The sequence below is a fragment of the Chlorocebus sabaeus genome, chromosome X (genome assembly GCF_047675955.1).
Source record: "Chlorocebus sabaeus isolate Y175 chromosome X, mChlSab1.0.hap1, whole genome shotgun sequence".
NCBI classification, from domain to species: domain Eukaryota; kingdom Metazoa; phylum Chordata; class Mammalia; order Primates; family Cercopithecidae; genus Chlorocebus; species Chlorocebus sabaeus.
Window position 1 is genome coordinate 4,264,199 of NC_132933.1, and position 22,139 is coordinate 4,286,337.

General features: G+C 37.0%; 1 protein-coding gene across 1 annotated transcript in view; it reads right to left on the minus strand.

Moving 5' to 3' along the window:
* PASD1 (PAS domain containing repressor 1) overlaps positions 1-22,139 on the minus strand; it is a 64,678-nt gene that overhangs the window by 35,179 nt on the left and 7,360 nt on the right. The window contains exons 3-7 of the mRNA XM_037989290.2: positions 16,812-16,901; positions 8,931-9,030; positions 8,368-8,478; positions 6,888-7,018; positions 4,432-4,514 (exon numbers count right to left, since the gene is read on the minus strand). Of these exons, the coding sequence (XP_037845218.2) occupies positions 4,432-4,514; positions 6,888-7,018; positions 8,368-8,478; positions 8,931-9,030; positions 16,812-16,901 (515 nt within the window). The remainder of the gene's footprint in view (positions 1-4,431; positions 4,515-6,887; positions 7,019-8,367; positions 8,479-8,930; positions 9,031-16,811; positions 16,902-22,139) is intronic.

Sequence of the window (22,139 nt, forward strand, 5' to 3'; positions counted from 1 at the left end):
ATATTTTCTGTATGAATAAATAAGTTTCGTTGGGACTAAAGTGGTAAGACTAGGCACGCTAGCCACATTTACAATGATGTGCAAGGCTCCTCCTCTGTTCAAGATGGGGCAGACATAAGGAATGGAGTCAATACGGTAGAGTATGGTAAAAAGACTCAGTGCAACAAAACCTCATTAATTAGGACCATTGCACATCTTTGCAAAATTTTCCCCACACCTTTGTACAAGGTGTGTCTTCACTGAAAGAGGAATTAGGCAGGAACATTCTTTCTGGTGGAGTTGCTGACAGATGCAGTCTCCCCAGGGACCAATTCCAGTCCTGTAGCAGAGTTTCTGAGGACTTTGCAAGCACAGGTAACAGCTATCAGAACCTGGGAAATACTCATCATTTGATTTTCCACCGTTTTCTACTTTACTTTTGGGTGAAAATGTGCCATCTTTGTAAAAAGTATTGGGACTAACTAATTGGTATAGTCTCCTCTCTCTAAGGTGAAATTAAAAAGAAAAACGCTTTTTCTTAGTAACATCCCTGGTCATGTACTTCCCAAAGACTCATTGAGTTTTCTCTCTTGAATCTTATACCAGCCACAGCTCCTGAAACTGGTGTCCTCGTGGAATGGAGCCTAGGATAATTTAGGTCCCAAATACAGCTATACTGACTAACCAGCTGTGTGAGTTTGGGTGAATCATACATCCTCTGCGAATGCACTTTCTCACCTGTACAATAAGTCTAAAATCTACCTTTTAGATGTGTAGAAAATAACTGAGTAATAAACATAATATAGCATCATGAAGTATGAAGAACAAATTGCACTGTGTTAAAAGATGATGCTATGATAGGAATTTGGGCCTTACCAATACATACAACTGGGTAAATCCAAAAAGTAACTTAGTTGCTTACTTCTGACTCTAGCAGTAGCAAGACAGCAGAGGGCTACTCAATATTCACTTCTTTGCCTGACCCTCACTGACTCACAAATCCCACTTCTTTCTACCTTCAGTAGTCCAGGAAAGCAAGACTTTCCACTCCAGTACATCTGTAGCCTCAATGAAAAATACCCCAGCTGTTCAGGCCCTCTCCTGGAATGAAAGATTTTTAAGCCTCAAATCTTAAACATGCACAAACAGGACATTCTCTGTGGAAATACACCCTTTCTTCTAAACACTTCAAATTCCCATCTTTGTGTTTCCTTCATAAGTGTAGAAAAAACTCAGCAGGATGCTTGTTACTCTTAAAAAATTGAATTACCAAGATAAGGGAAACATTTTGGGAGCTGTAGGTCCCTATGACATTTGTGACCAACTGCTTTTCTAACTATCCCCCAGAGGGTAAAATGGAAGCCAGACTATTAATAACTAAAAATTACAACCCTGATCAATGCAATCTCTTCTCCTTTTTAATTGAAAATATCATGGGGACAAGGGACAAGTCTATGAAAAAATCAAGCAATAGGGTACTGGTTTGCACTTTTTTCTAACAATACTGCATAATGATTGAGAGATCTCATGGCCTGGAATGTATTACCATTTTGATAAGATCAAGTAACCAATCAGTTAACGAGCAGATGTCACTTCTGCCTACTCAATATCAGGCTCTGTGCTAGACAAGGATGAGGGTGACAGGTCCTGCCTTACAGAGCTCAAGTTAGTGGGCCAGCCAGGTCCACTAACAGTCCATCACATGAGAGTTGAAGAGACTGGGGCCAGAGTAGTGGCGATGGAGTTGGAGGAGGGAGGGATATGAGAGGGACAAGCAGTCTGGAATTAATCAGACTTTTCTTCATTAAATGCATCCGTTTTTTCCCCAAGTGTCATTTTCTATCTTACTTCCTACATGATAAACAATCCATTGTCTAGTTTTGAACTTAAGGGGAAAGAGTGTGCATTCACCCACATTTGAGTCATAATTTCTTACAAAATTAGAAAAGACATAATTTTAAGCCTTCAGAAAACACTTTTCTTATGTATCTTATGAAGATTACGGCATAGATGTGGTAGTTGGCTCCTTGCTGCATCAGATATTTTTCATCCAACTAAGCTCTACCTTTAAATAAAATACAGGTATCTTTGTTCTCTAAACTCTCACTGTCTAAATATTTGCTACACTGATATGCTAATTTTTAAACAAAACTCATTACCCAAACCTGCTAAATAAATCTGTTTTAGGGCGCATGCAAGAATATGTTTAAGTCATGCATGCTATTGTGTCTCAGTCATTCTCCTTATAGCGTCTTGAGTTCATGTTGTTTAAACATGTTGTCTTGTATGTATCTTATTCTCCACATTATTCAGTAAAAGGTCTTCTAAGAAACTAGAGAAACTAATGAAGGAAGTGGGCAAGACTTACAGGCCTATTGAAGTCCATGTACTACAAGAAAAGTTGGGAGCAATAAAGCACATTCAGAGACTGGCTAGAAGTCTTAAGTTTGGTCATGCATGTGCTCCCCACTCCTAGGAGCCAAACATAAAACACTGAAGATTCCTTTAAAAATTTAGATTACGGCCGGGTGCAGCGGATCACACGTGCAATCCCAGCACTTTGGGAGGCCGAGGCGGGTGGATCACGAGGTCAGGAGTTCGAGACCAGCCTGACCAACATGGTGCAACCCAGTCTCTACTAAAAACACAAAAATTAGCTGGGCGTGGTGGTGCATGCCTATAATCCCAGCTACTCAGGAGGCTGAGGCAGGAGAATCACTTGAACCCGGGAGGCGGAGGTTGCAGTGAGCCGATACTGCAACACTGCATTCTAGCCTGGGCGACAGAGTGAGACTCCGTCTCAAAAAAAAAAAAAAAAAAAAAATTAGATTCCATAAAAACAGCATGCTGGTACAAATAAATGTGATCATGGCATGAGCAGACATGTCATATTGTCACATTCAACACACAATTACACAATTATTAATACAAATGCAGCTTTATGCTAAGAAGAATTTTTAACCAAGCAAAGGGGATGTAAATAGCTAGCCACCATAAGTTCTGTTTCTCATCCCATTGCTCTGTGTGTAGCATCAGACAATGGTTGACAGCCAGTCACCTCTGTACTCTTCTGATGGGAATGGAAGATTCTCCCTGCCTTCTCTTAAATCCAGATGAGCCTCAAATATTTCCTGTTTAACTCATTCCTTCACCAGCTCTGGCTTCCTTACCTCCTCCTGCCTCTGAATAGTAACAGTGACCACAGCTTCCAGCTCACTCTTCTCACCATCAGACCTCATACAAGCATGCCTTTGATCCCAAGAAACCTCTTTGAAAGTTCCCTTGTTTGCTTATTTTATTTTGCTAAGTATTACTGGCATACAGTGCACATCTTTAATATATTTAATATATTATTTCATTATTTATTTACCAGTACATGTACACTGCAATGTAGAAGGAAAATGGAATCCATTCCCAATACCAGACACTATGGTGTATGCTCTTGTGGCTTACTACATACAAACGTACCTAACAATTAGTTTATCAAATGTTGAATAACTGTACAGTATTATAAATAATTTACATTTTACAGAACTCCTTTGTGGTTTGTTAAAGAAGTTTATAAAGGGGTGTTAGTGGTATCTGGCAAATTAATCAGCATTTTCCTGGGGGTTAGGAATATATTTTTACTTTTCTCATGTAAAATGTGGAATATTGGCTTCTACTCTCTGAAAATGTGTTAGTAAACAAATTTTAAAGAACATATTAGATTCACAAAAGAGGGATCCTGTATAATTAGCAGTTACCACAACGCATATTTGCTCTTCTACCATTTAAAAGTGTCTAAACATTACCTTTATTTTCAAGAAAAAAGTAATGAAGTAGTATATTAAAATGCATTACCTTAATTTGAAAGTCATTACATGTCTGGGTCAGTTAAGTTTTCTCTATTTATTGCTTTAATGTTTTTTAAAAAACAATAAAAAGCCAATCACCTGTATTTATATTCTGTTGGAAAAACATGCAAATTATATGAGCTGGGAAAGGAAGTTCAGACTAGTAGACTGCTATTCTGGTTTTATTTATTTATTTAGTGACAGGGTCTCACTCTGTTGCCAAGGTTGGAATGCAGTGGCACGGTCACTGCTCATTGCAGACTTGATCTCCCAGGCTCAATTGATCCTCCCACATCAGTCTCCCAGCTAGCTAGGACTACAAGCACATGCCACCATGCTTGGCTACTTTTTTTGTATTTTTTGTAGAAACAGGGTCTCACTATGTTGCTCAAGCTGGTCTCAAACTCTTGGGCTCAAGGGCTCCTCCTGCCTCAGCCTCCCAAAGTTCTGGAACTACAGACATGAGCCACCATCCCTGGCCCATTTGTTTCTTTTTTCTTTTTACTTTCAACTTGATGGGAAAAAAATATCTGTAGGTGTTATTTCTCTTGTTTTAGTTTTGTTTAGTAAAATTGTATTCTAGATCTTCATTACCTTTATCAATACTACCTCTTACCTGAGCTCTCCCACAAAAGGTTCCTCATCTGAATCTTGTATAAGTTCAGCTTCGTCACTGACTGTCTTTGAAGTGTAAAGTTGCTGCAGAAAAATTCAAATATTTAAATATTTAGTATGTATGCAAATAGTAAAAATGCATAGCATATATTAATTTTGGAGGCATGCTCATATCCAATGTTACAAATAATCTGCATATCAATGTGAGAAATGCACTGGAGTTTTACAGATTTGAAAACTCAAGATTATAGAGATATAATGATTTGACCCAAGAAATAGAGCTGGTAGATCTAGGAGCAGAATTTCAAAGTTTGAACTGTGAGTTCATCACTCTTCCCACTGTACTACACAGTCACACTGTGAAAAAATCTTCCTCCAAAAAGCCATCTGTTTGCACAAGATTTTTTCTCCAAAATGTCCACTAATATGGAACAAACATCCTATAAACCTAGAGAGAAACTGGACTAGAACACAAATAGAGTTCCTTGTGCTGTAAGGGCAACCAAGGTATTGGGCCAAATAAGATTATTTTCTCTTTCTCAGAGAAGGAAGTAGGTACTGGGGTTGACTTCCAAAGTGGGATGTCTGTATTCTCGTAGCAGATGTGACAGTTCAAATCCCACAAGGCTACAAAGAAGGAATAATGGAAGGGGCAACTGAATTAGGCAACCTACTTAAAGTGTCTTTCTCCTATACCGCTTTTCTTACCATCTTAAATTTGAAGAAATGATGACATATATTACTTGTTCTAAAACTGAATGTAAAGGCCCCCTCCACGGTTTCTAAAATGTGGTCTGAAAATCCCACATTTTAAACCAGAGATGAAAAGTTAAGCAAGTATGTTGCCCTCTCTGGATCACTGGCAGTAATAATGACAGTAATAACAATGATCACGACAATTGTAATAGTTCACATTTACTGAGTGCTTACCATATAGGAGAAACTGTCTTATTTACTCCTTACAACCCTAATAGAAGGTACTATGACTGCCATTTATAGAAAAAGAAACTGAGGCTAAAGGATGTGACTTGGCCAAGGTCACATAGCTGGTAGGGAAAGGATTTGAACACAGGAAATCTGGATCAGAGGCTTCCCTTATAAGGTAATGAGTTGGATATGTTTTATGTTGTAACATCAACACAATATTAACATGGCCCAAACAGTGCTGTTGATTTTAGCCTCCCACATTACCTGATCCACATTGTCCCAGTCTTGCTAAAATCAGTTAATGGCACCTCCATTTGCTGAGTTCCATAAGCCAAAAAGCTAAGAGTCCTCCATGAGATGTTTCTCTCCCTTCTCCTAGACACTTTTAACTCATCAGCAAGGGCACTATCTCCAAAATATATCCCAAATCAGAATACTTTTATCTCCATTACTACAATCATAGTCCAAGCTCCTGTCATCTTTCACTTAGGTCTTCTTGCTTCCATTCTTGTTTCTCTATACTCCATTTCTCACCCAGTATTCAGCCTGACCTTTAACAAAGAAAATCAGATCATGTCACCTTCCTGCTTTCCAATGCACTTGAAATAAAACCCAAACTGATTATCATAGATCTCAAAGTTCTACATAATTAGTCCCCTGTCTCTCTCCTGGATCTTATTTTCTGTTGCTCCTTCCCACTTTCACCTTATTCTGGTCACATAACTTACTTTGTTACTTGGAACTCTCCAAGCTAGTTACTACCTCAGGTCTTTTACAGATGTTGAACCCTCTACCTGCGTTGCCTTCCTTTCTTAGCATCCCTAGGGGTCTCTGCTCAAAAGACAAATTATCCGAAAAGGACCTTCCCTGATGACTGAACTCCCCACCCGCACTAGTCATTAGCACATTATTCTGTCATCCTCCATGGCACTTTCCAATATTATTTAGCTATTGCCTATCTCCCCTAATGTCTATCTGGCACCTAGCACAGTACCTGGAACACAGTAGGTGCTTACTAAATATGTTACTGAATGGATAAATTAATGGATGCTTAATCTATCAGAGGAATCCCAAAGTGAATCATTTTTAGAGCTAGAATTTGTGAATGGTATATCAGAGAACACAAAGAGAGCAGAAGTCTTTACAATCAGCTACCCAGTGGGGCTGTGGTGGAGCTGCCTCAAAACTCACCTGGTATCAGAAGCCTTCCTTTATCTCCCTGCCAAAATGCTCATTTCTCTTAATGTGTTCCAGTCCCCAGCACCTACCTTTTATAATATTTTATATTATGTCAAGACTACTTGTAAATGATTGTCCATTTCTTTTGAGTGTGTTCAAATTTTCATTGAGATGTTCACTTTCTGAAACATAGGAGCTGATTTTCCTTATTTGCATATCCTAGCACAACCCTCTGCACACACTGAGTAATTTAGCAATGCTGTCCTGTGGCTGAGAGACCAAAGGGGAAGTGACCCTTCAAAGGAAGCCCACGTCACCACAATGGGGGAAGCACAAACACAGTATACCCACCTGCAGGAGCTGAGTCCTGAGAATGCAAACATTTCCCACAAGATAAAACCGATCCTCCTGAGGAATACATGCAGCAGACAAGTCAGCATGGAGGTGGTTGGAAAATAAGCCACTAAAGACCATAGTAGACTCTAAGGAAGATAGACACACATGTGACAACAGAAAGGTGGACCAGTAAAACAAGAAGACAAATACCTGCCACATCCATGTGCTGTTTGCTAACCCATTGACAATTTTCAAAATTCTGAGCCATGGGATTTTTCCTGTCTTCTTTCCTTTTCAGCCACCCTCCCCACCAAAACATAAATAATTCATTACTGAGAATCAAATGTTGAGAGTTAAGGTTGGTTTTCAGTCTTCCGTTATTACCCTGTGGATAGACATTTTAGCCTCCAAGAGATGTGGCTCCTCTCTTTTATATAGACCACATGGGTAGAGTGTGTGGGAGTGTGTGTGTGTGTGTGTGTGTGTGTGTGTGTGTGTAACCTGTGCACACATAGTCAAGTAAGATTTTTTCAAAAAGTATGACCTTTAATTTCCAAGAATCATGACAAATATATCAGCCAGCTTTTGCGTGAGTTAATTTCATTTATTTATTTATTTATTTCTCACATGTTCACCAATATTTGGTATTATTCACACTTCTAATTTTTCCCATTCTGATGGGTGTAGAGTGCTAATGTCATTGGTTTTTAAATGTTTCATTCTTTGCTTATTAGCAAGTTTGAGTATCTTTTCATATATTTGTTAGCTATTTGGGCTATTTACCTCTGATTCAAGTCCCAGATATTTTAATGGCTCCAAACCAGTTAATATTAATTAATTTATGTTAATTTCTCAGCTTGCAGTTTCTGACACCTCAAAATTTGTAAAATGGACCCTATATCCACACGCAACAAAAATTTGGGTTTTGGTTTCCTGTAAGTGGCACATTTTGTCCATTCAAATTCCCAGAGAGAGATGATGAACCCACTCACTATTCCTCTGGGCCAATGGACAGAACTTTATTGATCACTTTATTGATCTCTAGGTTTTATATACTGGTGCTTGACTGGGTGTTAGAATTCCTGACTCCAGCCAATGGAGCCTATGCATGACTTAAAACCCACCAAGGCCACCACAAAATCAGCTTCTTCTTATCATTATCATACTGCTTTAAACTTTAATTTCTGGTACACATAGACACATAGAGTCCCCATTATTTTAAGCTTGGATATGCATTAAACTTCTTTTGTTATATGTTTGCAATCATTTCCTTGTTTTATAAAAGGAAAGAGCCATCCTTAACAACTCAATGTCCCCCACCTTGTAAATTTCACTGTTAATTTTTTTAAAGTCTAATTAATGTGAGTAGTCAGAAACTGTGGCCACAGGGATATCAGACAGTTTGCAAGTACCAAGCAGAAGAGCATTTATGTTAGTAATGAGAGGCTACATAACTCATAAATGTCATATAGATAAGATAAACAGAATTGCTTACCATTACAAATATCTCTTACATTCACAATAAATTTCACGTATTCGTAAGCAGAACTATCACCATGTTCAACATTTCCTCTTTTTAAATGACAGCAAAATTCAATATGTGTTTCTAATAAAAAGAGAACAAATACAAAACAAGTCTACATTTGTACTTTACCATATTCTACTGGATTATTTCATATGACCAATGTCTTACTTAGATTAGATTTCACAAAAATATTATTTTCTTTCCATGAACATTAGCATTTACATAGCTATCTATGTTGTATCAGTAGAGCAGGGCACCAGCTAGAACACTACACACGATGGTCCATTATTTATACAGCACTAATGCAATTGTACAAATGCTACAATACTCAGGGTCTGTGGTGAAGAATAAGATTTAATGGAGGAGAGATTTTTTAACACTAAAAATATAGTTTGTAATATTATATAAAAGTAAATTAATATATGATCAACAGCCATATATGCTCTAATTATCTTTTTAAAAATTAATCCATTGAGTGATTGTTACTTGTCCTTTAAAACCTAAGAATTTACTACTTTTTAAAATATACATACCTGAGTTTAACAAAGGAAATCTGAGAATAATCTTTTGGTAGACTTCATCTTTCTCTTCATCAGGCAGAAGGCTTAATAATTTTTTGCCCACAATCTCAGCCTGGTGGAAGAAGAGAGGAGGAGGTGAAGGGGAAAGGGAGGGGAAGAGGGAGAGAGTAAACTTTTTTATCTGTGTTAATACTGTTCAGTTCCTTTTTTATCTATGTTAATACTGTTCAGTTCCTCTATCTCCTTACCTCCAGCGAGCTCATGCTCTGCCCCACCTCAGCCATCTACAGTTACATCTGTTATACCTCTAAAAAATACAATTCACATTATCCTACTTTATGACCACTACCTTCTACCTTTCCAGTGCACTCATACAAATACCCCTCTTGTATGTACCACCTCTCCAACAATGATTCCATCCACTAAGACCTCTAACCCATTTCTATCACATTTTCACTGTGCATTATCTTCCTCAAATCATCACATATTTCCCTATCCAGCTGAGATTCCATGGTCACTGTAATCATTCCTATGTGCTCTTTCCCTCTACCACACTTGCCTGGAAAAATTTTGACTCTAGTTACTTCCAACCTTTCATTTACACCCACACCTTCACCCAAGCAATTGAATGTAGATGAAGAAAAACCCACAACTAAGCAGTATATTGTTTGAAATACGTATTCAACTCTGCCCAAAATTCATTTATTTAGACAATTTGCTCCCCTACTCTTTTTCCTCCTTCAAACCTCCAATGCCCCAGCCTTCCTTCATTTTCAGCTGACCTAATTTCTTGTTTCAGTCAGTGAAAAAAATGGGAAATGTCAACATCTGACACCAAATCTACCAACCGATAATATCTATTCCTGTGCCTAGAGACCTGCTTTCCCTCCTCTTCCAATGAATAAGCTGTTACCTAAATTTGACTCCTTCGCCTGTGCACTGCATCCCATTTTCTGTAGACTATGAAAAGACATTGTTCTAGAAAGTCTTACTCTACCCCACACATCAAGTTTTCTTTTCCTCTTGACTGGGTGTTCCGATAAGCATACAGAATGCTGTATTATACATGCTATGATATCTGTCATCTATTTGGTCATTAAACACTGTATGCATGTATCAAAATATCACATGTATGCCATAAATATGTACAAATATTACATATCAATAAGAAACTTTAAAAATAATCAGGAAAACAAAAACAACAGCACAAAAATCTAAAAATGCATAACCTTCCTTTACATTACTGCCTCTCCCTTCAACTATAACTCTACTTATCTGGAGTTATGTACAAATATTATACATCAATAAGAAATTTTAAAAATAATCAGGAAAACAAAAACAACACAAAATTCTGAACATGCATAATCTTCCTTTACATTACCGCCTCTCCCTTCAATTATAACTCTACTTATCTGGTCCACTTTGGGACAAAAATTCCTGAAATGAAACTATACTTGTCACCTCCCCTTTCTTCACTTCTCACTCTTTCTTGAAACCACACTAATGAAGTTTATATCTAACCAACCCACTGAAACTGCTTTTGTCAAGGTCACTAATGCCCTCCATATTGCCAAATCAAATCATCACTTCTCAGCCCTTCTCAGCCCTCATCTTACCAAGCATTTCAGCATTTCATGCAATTGATCCTTCCTTTTCCCTTGATACATTTACTTGACTTGCAGGACACCACACACATGAGGATATACTTCTACCCCAAAGGCTATTCTTTCACAATTTGCTAGATCTTACTCTTGCTTCCTGAATACTAGGCATCAGAGTGCCAGGGCTTAGTCATTAGGCCTGTTTCCCTACGTGGTCTCTTCCACTTCCATCTCATTAAATACCACCTATCTGTTAATGACTCGCAGATACTCGTCTGTTGCCCACACGATAACTCAATTTGGATGTCTAATCAGATTTCAATTTTAAGAGATCCAAAAAGAACTCCTGATCTTTTCTTTGACAAAATATGTTCCTCCCTCAGTCTTCCTAATATCAGTAATGGCAACCACCATTTACCCATTTACTTGTCCTTGACTTGCCTTTTATCTCTCAAACTCAACATACATCAGCAATCTCTAATGGATCAATTTTCAAAACACGTACAGACTCAGTACACTTTTCACCACCTGGTCCAAGTCTCATTTCCAGTTTGGATTACTGCAGTAGCCGTAACTGCTCTCCCTGCATCTATTCTTGCCATGCCTCCGCCACCACTCCATTCTCTATTGAACAGCCAGCGTGATCCTTTCCAAACATAAGCCACATCATGCTATTCCTATGTTCACTCAAAATTTTCCACTGATTATCCAAGTCATTCTGAATAAAAGCCAACATCTTTATAAGGGCTTTCACCACTAAATATTCTAGTTCCTTGTTGCTATTGACCTTATCTCTCTCTCTCTCTCTTGCTCATTGCACTCCAGGTACACCTAACTCCTCATTCACATCCAAACACAACGAGAGCAAATACTCATCACAGAGCCCTTGAACTAACTCCTCCTTAAATGTGAAGCACTGGTTCCCAAATACTTGCAATGGCTTTCTCCCTCACTTAATACGGGTCTTTACTCAAAAGTATTTTACATAGCACCAACTCCTTGACATTCTCTTATTGCCTTTTTTGTTATCTGTTTATTATCTGCCTCCCCCATTAAAATGTAAATTGCAGTATAACAGAGACCTTGCCTGTCTTATTCACTGCTATACCCTCAACACCTAGAACAGAGCTTGGCACTGGTAAGCATTCAGTAAATATTGGTTGAATGAATGAATAATATTGTATCATGTAGCTGAAATATGGTGAGACGTGGATAAATTGAATATCAGATATAGAAGTAATGAGCTTTTAATGTGATAGCAACAAAGTAATAAAGTATTCTTTGTAGCTGAATAATGGCTTTGTGTGACAAACCACAAATTCCAATGATTTTTTAACTGATTAGCATTAATAATCTACAGTCAATATTCAGAAATATATCTTTATGGCCCATTTGTAGAAGCCAGCCTATGAACTGGTCAATGCTCGAATTAGCAGATGGATGCTGTCTCAATCAAGTTTGGCTTGATTAAGGATAGAAATATTACCTTAATTTACCAAACAAAACATTATGGAATTAACAGGCAATACATCTTGACAGTGAAAGTCACACAGTAAAAAGAAAGGTAGATTTTTTTTCACTAAATTTAACTTTTTCAATAAAAACGTTTTTGTTGGTTTAGTTATAAAATAGACTTTAGATGCCAAACTAGGTCACCTATGTGGAGACGACTCATTCATTCACTCATCTAACACACGATAAACAACTGCTCCATGCCAGTCACTATTCTAGGTATGTTCACATATAAAAGCTCACTTAATCCCCTGGGAGAGTAAGAATTATCCCTTGTCTTATTCTTCAGGAAATGAAGGCTTCTCCAATTGTCAAGAGTTCAGAAATGCAGAAATGAAATTGACATGAAAGCTACATCTAATTCCATATCTATTGTTCCTTTTACTACACCATAGCTGCCTAAGTCCAATTTGCATCAGGAACAGAAAATCTGCTACTGGACCAGTTCCTGTATTTTGGACATTCTACATGAAGTAATTCACTGAATAAGATTTTACACTTATTTCTTATAAGGGTTACAAAAGGTGAACCTGACAATGAATTCCAATGAGCACATAGTCTAGTAGGGCAGATTAAGTATGCACAATCAATTATGATGTAAAGTATAAAATAATACCCTAACAAGAGGTACAAAGTGCTATGTCTCATAAGTTCTTTCATTAGTTGAAAAATGAAGATAGCATTGTCACTTAAAAGAGTTCAAAGTGAGCTATCTTTTGATAGTCTACATTCTCTTGGATGTGACTAGTGGTAATGAGTTTCTTTTTGATTCTCTAGGGATAGGAATAGTGACAATAAGCCTTATAATTAACCACCAATTGAAACAGTGGATCTGTTCCAGTGACCTTGTTCCTTAGTTAGAAAAAGGGCAGAGACCTGAAAGCGTGATTAACCTCATGTTATTTTTGTAAATTTTTAGCATTTGCTCTTATTACACAAGGTAGAAAGATCAAGGTACTTAGAACTTAATGAAGCAAGGATAAATACCAGCGAAAATTAAGGTGTTTTTTCAAAAGCCAAGTTTGCAAATATCTATTAGTTGTCACACAAATATTAGCATGGTGAGTCTCAGTCACGCCAAAACAACAAAGAAAAAAGAATTAAGAAATTTACTGGGGACTCCATGACATTTACTGAGAATCTAGGCAAGAAGCATCTTTTTTACTGCCAAAGACATTCATATTACACATGCATTAGAAAACTATTCAACTGTATGGGGCACAGGGAAGGATAAGATCCTCTGCAGGAGATTTAGGCTGCATCTCAAATCAAATGAGACTCATCACTACTAAATCTCTGCTATCTGTAAGCTTCTCAGGGAAAACAGAGCAAATCTCATCACAGTTATTACAAACTAACCATGTACCTATGTTCAAAATCCGCTAAAGTCTAATCTCTTAAAGATTCAATGCTGAGAATCTTTTCAGATGTAGCGTATGTTTTAAAAGTTTCATTTGCTTTAGAACTGCAAAAGAATAAATATATGTAAACTCCCAGATTTGATTTTATTTTCAGGGGGAACGATGGAGTAGGGTGAGTAGGAGGGCAGGCTGCTAAGAACACGGGGCAGTGACTAGAACTTACTACTACAAATGACTATGAGTTTTTCCAAAGGAAAAAAAAAAACTGTCAATGAAATCAATGATTGGGAAAATATGATGGAAGGTTTCAGATAAAAGTTTAATACCATGATGATAATGATAACAGGCATCATTTTATTCATGGTATGTGTTGTAACAGCATAACTTGGACACATCTTATCTCTCTGTCATACCCATCTTCAATACATCAGTAAAACAACTTATTTTACCTACAAAATACTTTCACTGCCACGTTAATCCAACCCACTACCATCTATAGCCCTCCAAGTGGACTCTGTACTTCCATGCCTGCCCCTCATAGCCAATTCTTGACATAACAGCCAAAGCGATTCTGATAAAACTTAAGTCAGATCATTTCTTTCATCTGCTCCAACCTCCCCAATGGCTTCCTCCCATCTCAGAGGAAAAGGGATGTTACTTCTCCTGTTACTGCTCTGACTTTATCATCTCTATTTTCCTTTTGCTCACATCACTCCAGTCACACTGTTCTCTCTGCTGTACCTTTTCTTGCTTTCAGGCTCTTACATATGCTTTCTCCTCTGTCTGAAAGATACTTGCTCCAATTACCTGCATATCACACATACTCCATTCAGGTCTCTGTATAATCACGTTATTTATAATAACTCATCTCCCAGCACTCTCTAAGTAATATTATTTCCCCACTTATAGAAGAGAAACTAAAGGTTACGTAGAGAGAAACAAAGCAAATTTTAATTTCTAGATTATTTGATTCCAAAGACCAAGTTCTTTCCATTCCACCATGCTATTAGTTTGGAGTTGCTCCACAGACAGAGGTGCCTAGATGTGCAATGAAACTGAAGATTCCTGGAGCCACGCAGACACTCTAGAAATGGTTCGGTCTCCATTTTATAATATAAGTTGGATGACTTACAAAATGAAATTTTTAATCAAAACCTGAGAAAAAGATTGCCTGTTTCGGAAAACTAAGAACAGTTAGGATTTAATGAGGAAGTGTGAAACTATGCCTCAGGTGTAGACGGTTTTAACCTTGTTTTATAGGAAAATATAACTTAATTCCCATTTAATGTTTATGTACAAATATAATAGTTATACATTTATTTTTAAGTACACTGATCTCAGGTAAATCAAGTCTATTGTTTAAGGCTGGCAGTTCAAAGCACATGTCCCAGATACCTCTTTAGACCTTGTGGTTTTGGGGGCAGCGTGTGTGTGTGTGGTACCTCAAATGTTGAAGGGTGAAAGAGCTTCTTGATAATGAAAACTCTGAACCAAATACATAAAGAAGCAAGATCGTATCATAACTAACACCATCATTATAATAAATCCTCACATAATAAGAAAAAGTCACCAGTCTCAGCCAATGACCAATTTGGTTTAAGCAATATCTGATGCCACAAAAATTTGGGTAGTTTTCTGGTCTTCATTATAATAAAATTTAAGCTGTAATGGATCATACTCGCACATTCCTTCTTTTAATATACATTTTAAAAGAATCTTTTCCTTCTATGATTTAAATATACTAAAGTGCAATCCAATAAATATCTCTATTTGCATTTTATTCAGCTGTTTTGGTAGCCTACAAATAAAAGCTGAATTTGAAAATGTAAACTGTTTTTTAAAAAAACGAAAGAGAATGAGAAATAAAAGAGATTGATTCTAGCATCTGTAATTTTTTTTTTTTTTTTTTTTTTTTTTTTGAGACGGAGTCTCGCTCTGTCACCCAGGCTGGAGTGCAGTGGAGCGATCTCGGCTCACTGCAAGCTCTGCTGCCTCCCAGGTTCACGCCATTCTCCTGCCTCAGCCTCCCGAGAAGCTGGGACTACAGATGCCCACCACCACGCCCGGCTAATTTTTTTTGTATTTTTAGTAGAGATGGGGTTTCACCGTGTTTGCCAGGATGGTCTCGATCTCCTGACCTCATGATCCGCCCGCCTCGGCCTCCCAAAGTGCTGAGATTACAGGCGTAAGCCACCGTGCCCGGCCGCATCTGTAATTTTTTTTAAAGGGTATAAGGACTCCGAGTTTCCAAGCAGGCCACGGAACATGCCAACTGGCCTGGCTAAACTAGTGAAATGTTTTTAATCCACTTCCAACCTAACTACAGGATAATCTAACCCTAGCTTCTATTAATTTCCATGTTCCAAACTTGAGTGCTATAGATCTCTGGATCAGGGTTTGTCAAGTTCTTGAGACAACTCTGTGGAATGAGGAATACATAATGAAAACAATCGAGATATGATTGTTTTACACTACCACCAATAGTGCATAGGGGTTTCAATTTCTTCATATCCTCTCCCAAAACTTTTTGTTAACACAACCATGCCAATGGCAGACAGTTTGTGTGGGAGGGTTGTTGTTGGTAAATGTATTCTAGGTAACCCCTCCTCAAGCACCTGTATAAGTGGAATATCAAGGCCTTGCTACAGACTGAATGTTTATGTCCCCCAAAACTTTATATATTGAAATAATCTAACTGTCAATGTGACGGTATTATATTAAGAGATGGGGCCTTTGGAGATGATTAATGGGATTAGTGTCCTTATAAAAGAGACCCCTAGGCTGGGCATGGTGGCTCATGCCTTTAACCCCAGCACTTTGGGAGGCCGAGATGGGCAGATCTCTTGAGGTCAGGAGTTTGAGACTAGCCTGGCCAACATGGTGAAACCCTGTCTCGACTAAAAATACAAAAATTAGCCAGGCGTGGTGGCGTGTGCCTATAATCCCAGCTACTGAGGAGGCTGAGGCAAGAGAATCACTTGAACCCAGGAGGCAGAGGTTGCAGTGAGCCAAGATCGCACCACTGCACTCCAGCCTGGGTGACGGAGTGAGACTCTATCTCAAAAAAAAAAAAAAAAAAAAAAAAAGGAGCTCCCTTGCTTCTTCTACTATGTGAGGTTATAATAAGAATAAAGATGTCTATGAACCAGAGAGTGGGCCCTCACTAGACACCAAATCTGTTGGCACCTTGATCTTGGATTTCTCAGACTCTAAAACTATAAAATGTAAATTTGTGTTGTTTACAAAGGCACCCAATCTACAGTATTCTGAAACCAATGAAAATGACAATAAAACAGGGGCACGTTTTGACAACATGGAAAACATCTTCTCTGATGAGCTTTATGCTCCTGAAAATAAATAATGAACCCCTAAACAACAAACCAGAATGATCCACTTTCCCAAAAGTAGAAATAACTTACTGGTAAATGTCCAAGAAGAGAAGAGATGTTTTCAGCCACATGAATGATCACTCCATCTGCGCTCAGTGTAATCATAAAGCCATCTAATAACTAATGACAAGAGGATAATAATGTAATTAAATAGTGGAACAATAATAAAATGATAGCTTTATTGCTAAATGCTTAGATAATTATAATAGCACACTGAAATGTATTGCAGTCCTTAAATATCAATAAAGTAGGCACAGACTTAATTAAAATTCCATTATTCTGCCTCCTACACAGAATCTACTTAACCTTAAGCATGAAATGTTTATCAAATGATGTGTCACTTAAACAAATTTCAATGTACACCGAATTAACATGAAATTCTCTAACACAAGCTAAGAAGATTCATTTCCATGTGTAGGTTGTTTCACTTTAAGAACACTTAATTTCAAAAAAGTTAAAAACATTTTAAGGACACTTTCATTTGTGGTTAGGTTAGTCATCTCCTTATAAATATGGATATTGCCATCACTTTCCTGCTATATAATGGATTCAATAGCCAGACAAATGCCTCCTGGTAGAGAATATCTAAAATGATGAATAAAATATATTAAAACTTATTTTTCAAAACAGGACCAAGCTATTGGTAAAGTAATGGAAATAATCTGGTGTCAGAAATGACTAGATTGTGAGAATTAAGACATCAGAGAATATTAGACCCTGTATTTGCCTTGAGACTATCTTCCAACACTGATGGCCTAGAGCTTGGGGGCCAAAAGCAAAGCCGAGGCCTGTACAAGGCAGGAGGTGAAATCAAAGACCACAATATAAAGCCAGGTCTCCAAAAGGGTGACACCTTCAACAGGTGAAACAGAAAAATCTTATCCAGTGAAAGGAGACAGGGAATGTGCATGCCTCCCTCAGCCTCAGTCCTGGGAAGAGTAGGAAAAGAGAAAATAGTCAACTTTAGGAGGCACTAAGCAGAAGCCCACCTTTACACAAACTTGGAGCTAGAATTCATATACTACCTGTGTGCCTCTCAACGACCAAAGTCTAATATCTAGTTTAAAGTGATCCTGACCCCATATGTCTAATAAAAGTAAATCAAAATCACATCTAGACAATTATTTTAAAATGAGAGTTCAAAGAACTCATGCAGATAAAGTTACAAATAATATGAGCTTATAATAAAAATAAAACACAGGAAGAGATGAAGCATTATGAACAAGAGGCCACAGACATAATAAAATAAAGAATCATATTTAAAAAATAACAGATATTGGAATTATCAGATACAGAATACAAAACAAGTATGCTTAATAGGCTTAAATAAATAACAAAGGGCACTAAAAATATGAAGAAACAAGAGACTCAAAACTGACTCGTGAGATATAAAACATAATCAAACAAAATGTCTATAGATGATATTGTCATCAAAATTAGAAACTTAATGTATAGGTTAAATAGGATGTTACAACACAGCCAGAAATAAAATTGTTGAGCTGGAAAGAGCTGAGAAAATGACTCAGAATGTAACACAAGGAGACATACAAATGAAAAAATAAGATAAATTCATTTCATGGAGAAGAGAATGAGAAAGTCCAACATATGTCTGATCAGTGTTCCAGAAGGAGATAATATAGCAGAGAAGAGGAAATACTCAATGAGATACAGGTTGAAAATTATCCAGAAGTAATAAAATACACCAATCTTAAGATTCAGGAAGCCCAAGTAATTGCAAACAGGATTCTACATTTGGATAAAGTCACGAAATCCTCAAACCCATTAGGATGGGCTATGATTAAAACAAAACAAATAGTTTTGGGACAAGATATGAAGAAATTGAAACCCCTATGCACTATTGAGGGTAGTGTAAAATGACAAAGCTGCTATAGAGAACTCTGTGGCAGTCTCTCAAATAACTAAACATAGAACTATCATGTGATTCAGCATTTCTACTTCTGGGTGTATAAAAAAAAAAAAAAACCTGAAAGCAGGAACTCAAACAGATATGTGTACACCTATGCTCACAGAAGCATTATTCATAATGGCCAAAAGGAGTAAACAATCTAAGTGTCTAACAGATGAATGTATAACCAAAATGTATAACAAACAACGAAATATTATTCAGCCTTAAAAGGAAAGAGAATTTTGCCACATACTACAACATAGATGAAACATGAAGATATTATATTAAGTGAAACAAGTCACAAAAGGACACTACTGTATGATTCCATTTATATGAAGTTCCTAGGACAGCCAAATAGATAGATGCACAAAGTAGAATGGTGGTTACCAGGAACTGGGAGAAAGTGAGAATGGGGAGTTATTGTGTTTCAATTACGCAAGCTTTTAAAAGCTGGAAATGGATGGTGGTGATGGTTGCACAATAATGTGAATGTACTTAATGCCACTGAACTCTATATTTAAAAGTGATTAAATGATAAATTCATGTTATATACATTTTACAATAATAAAAAAACAGGCCAAATAATAAGTTATAATGGAGATTAGAAAGTATTCATGATATAATAATTTTTTAAACACCATTTATCAAGACTTGTGAAATGCAGCTAAAACAACATTTGGGAATCTTTGCCTAAGTGTATATATTAGAAAAGAAAATTGGTTAGAAATCAATGAATTAAATAATCTAACATTGTTAGAGAACAAAAAACGAACCCAAAAAAGTAGAAAAAAGTAAATAATAAAAATAGCAGAAATTAATAAAATAAAAAATAATGACACAATGGAGAGAATCAACAAAGTTAAAAGTCAATTCTTCGAAAAGAACATTAAAATTGACAAACCTCCAGTAAGACAAATCATGGGGCAAAAAACACAAACAATATTAGGAGTGAAAAGTGGATATCATTACAGAAGCTTCATTATGAACAACTTTATGCCAACAAATTTGAAAGCAAGTCTTAGAAAAATATAAATTACAAAAAGTGACTTGGGAAGAAGTAAAAAATATAACCAATCACATCATCATTAAACAGCGAAATCACTACTTTAAAATATTCTCTTATCTTTATGATGTTTCTCCTTCATAGCATACACAAAAAAGAACTCAAAAAGTATGAACACATTAAATATAACAGATAAAACGTTAAAGCTTTTAAAATAAAATATAAGAGAATATATTTATTACCTTGTGGTAGGTTAAGGATTTTTTAAACAAGAAAGTAAACACTCCTTGGTAAATTTGATTACTTTAAAATTAATAATTTCTGTTTGTCAAAAGTCACCTTAAATAGTGAAAAGGCAAGTTTCAAACTAGAACAAGAATTTTGCAACACATAACTTGCAAGTGATTCATTTCCAGAATCTGTTTAAAATCTCCAACATATGAATAATTAGAAAGAACAACAATACCATAAGAAACTGAGCAAAGGTTAGAAACAAGCATCTCATAGAAGAGGAAACACAAATGGCCTCAAAATTTGTGAAAAGACACTCATTGTCATTTGTAATGAAACAAGACACCATTCCATTCCCAATCGACAAAAGTTTAAAAATTAGACAATAAATTTTTAGCAAGGATGTGGAGCAATAAGAACTTTCATCCACTACTACTAAGAATATAAATGAACAGTAAAATACACAGTGAAACACAGCCACTTGAAAAGCATTGTCATTTTCATGTAAAGGGGAGCTACCCTACCACTCCACCCTACCCTCCAGCAATCTCACTCCTAGATATACACCTAGAAACACTCTTGCTTATATGGAAAAGGATATACGAACAAAAATGTTCAAACCAAAACTGCTCTCAATAACAAAAACCTACAGCTCTGCAAGACCCAGTTTATGCGCCTCCGATTCATACCCCATCCCACCCTCAATCAAGCCAGGGATTTTAGCTTTCCTTTTGCAGTCCCAGCCTAGTCTCCTAACTCCGCCAGCAGTAGGGGTTTTCAGTATCCATCCAAAGTGACTGGATTCATGAAAGCAGTAACTTCATCCACCTTGGGGCATCGGATCTGGGTACCCCAGTGGGTTTCCAAAAAAGCCAGGTGACTTTTGACTAATGACAGGAGATAGAAAATGACAGGAGATAGAAAGGAACTGGTAGATACAGTATTTTCCCTTCCTCCCCTATACAGACTATTCTAAGGTGTGGTGCCTTTTACATAGTTTAAGAGTGACTGAACAACCCACTGTGTGTTCTTGTGAAGCTGTATCCAGCTTGGTAATAAACTATCCTAAATTTCAGTTCCCTTCTTCCCTGCCTTACTTTTCTTTCCCCCTCACCCTCGCTATCCTGAGAATGTATATCCCACTAAAACCTTAGCATGTAAGTTTTGTTTCTGCCTCTACTTCCTATGGAGCATGAGCTAAAACCGATTTCTAGTGCCCATCAACAGTAAAATGGTTAATTGTACAGTATGTTCTAACAAGAATACAGAAGTAAAAATGAATGCACTAGAGTTACATGCAGTGTCATGGATGAATTGAAAAAGGTTGAGCAAAAATATCAAGTCAGAGAAGAATACATACAATATAATTCAATTTATATAAAGGTGAAAGTCATGCAAAAGAAAACAACATATCACTTACAGATGCATACACTTGTCCTAAAAATACAAAGCAAGGCAAAGGAATATTGATACAGAACTCAGGAAATGGTAGGAAAGAAGTGGTGTGGAAGAAGAAGATCATGACAAAGGGGATTTCAAAGGATCTGGTAATGCTCTATTTCTTAACCTCAGTGTTACCTGTACTATTTTTTAACTGTCAATATATGTTATATACATTTTTGTAAGATAAAATTTTAAGTAAAAGTTTTTAAAATTGGGTGCTTGCTATTTCCTATTAGACGTCAAAAGATAACGTCCAAAACTGCCAGATGCCTGAAGTGACCTTCCAAACACATAGGTTCAGAAAAGAGTCTAGGCGGATCTGGTAAGGTGTTTTGCTCCTCTACTCATTTTTTGTATGTCTGCTTGCTTTTGGCATTTTGATTACCACATTCTCTACTGAGATGGTTTGCTCTGAGTTAGTCTGGACCCCCATGGGCTGGAGTGTAAGTGAGGAAACATGGTGTGCTACTTAGCTGTGCTACTCAACAGGTCTTGGAGTAGCACAAGGTACAAGGTGCAAGCTCTCCCAGTTTGGTCTCCTCTTTCCTACAGTAAAAAGGATCAACATCATTATTAACTTACTCATAGGTTTCTTATGAGGATGCCTATGAGCATCCTCATAAGAGGATGCTCTACATGAGAGCACTGTATAGGCTACTCTACATGAGAGCGGCTACTCTACATGAGAGCACTGTGTAGGTTGTTACACAGATGTCAGGAGGCTCTTACGTTTGACCAACAGTATGGCAAACAGGAAGGAAACATCCAAAGCTAA